The sequence below is a fragment of the Pollachius pollachius genome (genome assembly GCF_949987615.1).
Source record: "Pollachius pollachius genome assembly, chromosome: 3".
Lineage (NCBI taxonomy): Eukaryota > Metazoa > Chordata > Actinopteri > Gadiformes > Gadidae > Pollachius > Pollachius pollachius.
Genome location: NC_136936.1, coordinates 52,152,121 through 52,157,120, shown reverse-complemented (window position 1 = coordinate 52,157,120; position 5,000 = coordinate 52,152,121). Strand labels below are relative to the sequence as shown.

Below are 5,000 nucleotides of genomic sequence, written 5' to 3'. Positions count from 1 at the left end.
GGCAACATGGACGACGAGAGACTGATTGTCGAAGTGGGGCAACATAAAATAATTTATGAATGAATCATCCTTTTTATAAGGACAATGTCAGAAAGGACAAAGCCTGGCATTTAATTGCATTCGTTTTGGGAGTGGAAGGTGAGTACATCAGGTTTAGGATTATCGCGTCATCTCGTGATCTCGCGTTAATACAGCTGGCTCGCAAGGCAGCGCTACGCTGCCGTTACGCGCCTGGTGGGGATTGACGCAGGGCAGAGTTCGCAGCCGTTCCGCGGCGCGTACGTCCACGGTGGAAATCAGGCGTAAGTATGAAGCCTTTCTCCTGATCGGTACAAAGGGAGGATGAGAAGATGAGAAGGGTGGATGAGAGGATGAGGAGGGAGGATGAGGGGATGAGGAAGGAGGATGAGAGGATGAGGAGGGTTGCTATTGTATCTTATTATTACCTCCATTGTGTTCACCTGACGACATGTCATGACCATAGGAGCTGATTGTAGGAGGCTGCCGTCCCTCACTACGTCATTATCAATACGACATTATCAATGAGAATACTGACCGGACGTCAGCGTTTGTTTCAATTGGAAAATGTCCTTACACTGCGAGTGTGTGTGTGTGTGTGTGTGTGTGTGTGTGTGTGTGTGTGTGTGTGTGTGTGTGTGTGTGTGTGTGTGTGTGTGTGTGTGAAAGAAAGTATAGTATATTAAGTAGTATATTAACACCTGTTGGTGTTAATATAAACATGTAAGAGACACCTATGTGTCTGTGTTAATATTAACATGTGACAGACCTAGATGTTTGGGTGGATATAACATACGATATATACCTATATGTTTTTGTCAATATAACATATGTAAAATGTATTTAGCCTAGATGTTTGTGTTAATATAACACATAATTCCTTCATTGCTTCATTCTAACCCCTTCATTCCAGAATAGACAGACAGCTGCTGCCCTGAAGCTTTTAAGGTAAGATCACGCACATTTATTATTTTTTATATTATAATTTTATTATGTGTTATAATGTAAATTAAGGAGCTGTACTGAAAACAATTTCCACCTGGCTCTGTGCTCATTAAAAGAATCAATCAAATATAATTATTATTATTACTATTAAATATATTTATCGAGAGGAGGAGGGGTTTAATGGTTGGGGTCTTAATGTCCCCTCTGGTCTTCATGTCCTCTGGTCTTAATGTCCCCTCAGGTCTTAATGTCCTCTGGTCTTAATGTCCTCTGGTCTCAATGTCTCCACTGGTTATAATGTCCTCTGGTCTTAATGTCCTCTGGTCATTATGTCCTCTGATTTTAATGTCCCCTCTGGTCTTAATGTCCCCTCTGGTCTTAATGTCCCCTCTGGTCTTAATGTCTCCTCTGATCGTAATGTCTCCTCTGGTCATAATGTCTCCTCTGGTCGTAATGTCTCCTCTGGTCTTAATGTCCTCTGGTCGTAATGTCTCCTCTGGTCATAATGTCTCCTCTGGTCTTAATGTCCTCTGGTCTTAATGTCCTCTGGTCATAATGTCCCCTCTGGTCTTAATGTCCTCAGGTCTTCATGTCCTCAGTGTCTGGTGTGCAGAGGAGCTATGAGGGGCATTAGGGTTAACCCTAACCCTATGAGGGGCATCCTGAAGAGGAGGTTTGAGGAGGTGGAGGCGTCCCCCCGCTCCTCCATCAGGGAGTCCGATGAGGAGCTGTCCTCGGAGAGCGGAGACAGCGCCGACAGCCTGAACCTGTCCGCCTTCGGACCCGTCGTCTGTGAGTAGACCCGCCGGTCCACACGGTGTCCCGGGACCACCGCCTGGGTCTGGTCCACACGTTGTCCCGGGACCACCGCCTGGACCCGGTCCACACGTTGTCCCGGGACCACCGCCTGGGTCTGGTCCACACGTTGTCCCGGGACCACCGCCTGGACCCGGTCCACACGTTGTCCCGGGACCACCGCCTGGACCCGGTCCACACGTTGTCCCGGGACCACCGCCTGGACCCGGTCCACACGTTGTCCCGGGACCACCGCCTGGGTCTGGTCCACACGTTGTCCCGGGACCACCGCCTGGGTCTGGTCCACACGTTGTCCCGGGACCACCGCCTGGACCCGGTCCACACGTTGTCCCGGGACCACCGCCTGGACCCGGTCCACACGTTGTCCCGGGACCACCGCCTGGACCCGTTCCACACGTTGTCCCGGGACCACCAGTTAACATGAGATGAGAATAGTCGTCCCAATCAAACAATCCAGGGAATGAACAGTCAATCCAACTGCCATTCAGTGTGTCATCATTTTTTCCAGGATATAGTGAGCACATCCTTGATATCTGAAAATATTATTAATATTATATTCATAATATAATTATTATTAATATTTATGAAATGTTCCAGTACCCCCTTATGGTGATCTGTTACTACAGCCTCTAGTCGATCTGTTACTACAGCCTCTAGTCGATCTGTTACTACAGCCTCTAGTTGATCCCTGACTACAGCCTCTAGTCGATCTGTTACTACAGCCTCTAGTCGATCTGTTACTACAGCCTCTAGTCGATCTGTTACTACAGCCTCTAGTTGATCCCTGACTACAGCCTCTAGTTGATCCCTGACTACAGCCTCTAGTTGATCCCTGACTACAGCCTCTAGTTGATCTGTTACTACAGCCTCTAGTTGATCTGTTACTACAGCCTCTAGTTGATCTGTTACTACAGCCTCTAGTTGATCCCTGACTACAGCCTCTAGTTGATCTGTTACTACAGCCTCTAGTTGATCTGTTACTACAGCCTCTAGTTGATCTGTTACTACAGCCTCTAGTTGATCCCTGACTACAGCCTCTAGTTGATCCCTGACTACAGCCTCTAGTTGATCCCTGACTACAGCCTCTAGTTGATCTGTTACTACAGTCTCTAGTTGATCTGTTACTACAGCCTCTAGTTGATCTGTTACTACAGCCTCTAGTTGATCCCTGACTACAGCCTCTAGTTGATCTGTTACTACAGCCTCTAGTTGATCCCTGACTACAGCCTCTAGTTGATCTGTTACTACAGCCTCTAGTTGATCTGTTACTACAGTCTCTAGTTGATCCCTGACTACAGCCTCTAGTTGATCTGTTACTACAGCCTCTAGTCGATCTGTTACTACAGCCTCTAGTTGATCGCTGACTACAGCCTCTAGTTGATCCCTGACTACAGCCTCTAGTTGATCTGTTAGGTGACCTCAACATGGTTCATACTGCAGTTGGTCCGGTCTCTGAAATGTTGGAGCTCCGCCCATAGAGGTCCCGACCATTAGGGCCAACCGCCTGTGTTCTATGTAAGGATTACTTCTATACCATGCAGGCTACATGGAGGTGACAGCCAGCAGCGTGTTATTCATGCCCCCTGTTGACCTCAGGGGGACTCCTCAAGAGCCCTGCAGAGGACCAGAGTGGATAGACATGAGAAAATACATTTAAAGACGTGGTAGGACATGGGTACATGTCATAGAAGGGTTGGGCTACCACCTTTCACAGGAGACACTCCATGTCTGGTGTTTAGTTAGCATCCCATATACAACCTGACCATGCTCTCTCTCCGCACCTCTTTGTCCGTCCGACCCTCCTCTCTCTCTGTGCGTCTTGCAGCTGACTCCGTATTGAAGAGGGGGAAACGCCGCCGCACCAGAAGGGTCCATTTTGAGAACGTAACGGTGTACTACTTTGGCCGCAGGCAGGGGTTCACCAGCGTTCCCAGTCAGGGGGGCAGCACGCTGGGTATGTCCAGCACACACAGCTTGGTGAGGCAGTACTCGCTGGGGGAGTTCGCCCTGGAACAAGAGAGACTACATCGGGACATGCTCCGGGACCACCTGAAGGAGGAGAGGCTCAACTCCATCAAACTCAAGGTACCTCCGCATCAGGTCCATGTAACTCAAGGTACCTCCGCATCAGGTCCCTGTAACTCAAGGTACCTCAGCATCAGGTCCCTGTAACTCAAGGTACCTCCGCATCAGGTCCATGTAACTCAAGGTACCTCCGCATCAGGACCATGTAACTCAAGGTACCTCCGCATCAGGTCCATGTAACTCAAGGTACCTCAGCATCAGGTCCATGTAACTCAAGGTACCTCAGCATCAGGTCCCTGTAACTCAAGGTACCTCCGCATCAGGTCCATGTAACTCAAGGTACCTCAGCATCAGGTCCATGTAACTCAAGGTACCTCCGCATCAGGACCATGTAACTCAAGGTACCTCAGCATCAGGTCCCTGTAACTCAAGGTACCTCAGCATCAGGTCCATGTAACTCAAGGTACCTCCGCATCAGGTCCATGTAGCTCAAGGCGCTATGCAGCTGTTCAGAACCACAGCTTCAGGACCAAGTAACTTGAAGAGAAAATATCTTTAAAATAAAGGATAACGTGATAAAAGTTCAGCTGTTTATACTCCCATGGCAACTACTGCACTCCTGCTCACTACTGCTGCACCTATGTTGCCCTCCTTAAGTCCCTGGAGGGTTAGGGTTAGGGTTAGGGTTAGCCCTAACCCTAGTCCCTGGGGGGGATCCCTCTTCTATGTTCCTTTTCAAGCTGACTTTGATTTGAAGAGTTTCCTTCCTCGCCCTTCATGGTGCTCCAGATACGGGCTTAGAGATATGGGCTTGTAGATATGGGCTTGTAGATATGGACTTGGAGATATGGACTTGGAGATATGGACTTGGAGATATGGACTTGGAGATATGGGCTTAGAGATATGGACTTGGAGATATGGGCTTTTTTAGATGGGTTGTCATTGCCGTTTGATGCTAACGTTGGGGACTGTGATTGTGATAAAGGGTTACATGAATAGAAGTGAACTTCCACCTGACCTGAGACCTTAATGTCACCCAGCTGAGCCAGGGCGGCTGGGGGGGGTCCGAGGGGCCCCAGGCGCTGGCGGCGGAGGACATCTCAGATGAGGACCTGGACAACACGGAGGTGGACGAGTACTTCTTCCTGCAGCCCTTGACCACCAAGAAGAGGAGGGCTCTGCTGCGCTCCTCAGGG

The 5,000-nt window shown here is 49.1% G+C and overlaps 1 protein-coding gene across 1 annotated transcript in view; it reads left to right on the top strand.

Annotated features, from left to right (window-relative positions):
* Nucleotides 1-1,613: 1,613 nt before the first annotated feature.
* The window catches only part of csrnp3 (cysteine-serine-rich nuclear protein 3), a gene marked incomplete at both ends in the record, with an annotated part of 4,485 nt that continues 1,098 nt past the window's right edge, over nt 1,614-5,000 (top strand). Inside the window, 3 exons of the mRNA XM_079733878.1 lie at nt 1,614-1,755; nt 3,605-3,864; nt 4,845-5,000. The exon at nt 4,845-5,000 is cut by the window's right edge and continues 135 nt beyond it. Of these exons, the coding sequence (XP_079590004.1) occupies nt 1,614-1,755; nt 3,605-3,864; nt 4,845-5,000 (558 nt within the window). The remainder of the gene's footprint in view (nt 1,756-3,604; nt 3,865-4,844) is intronic.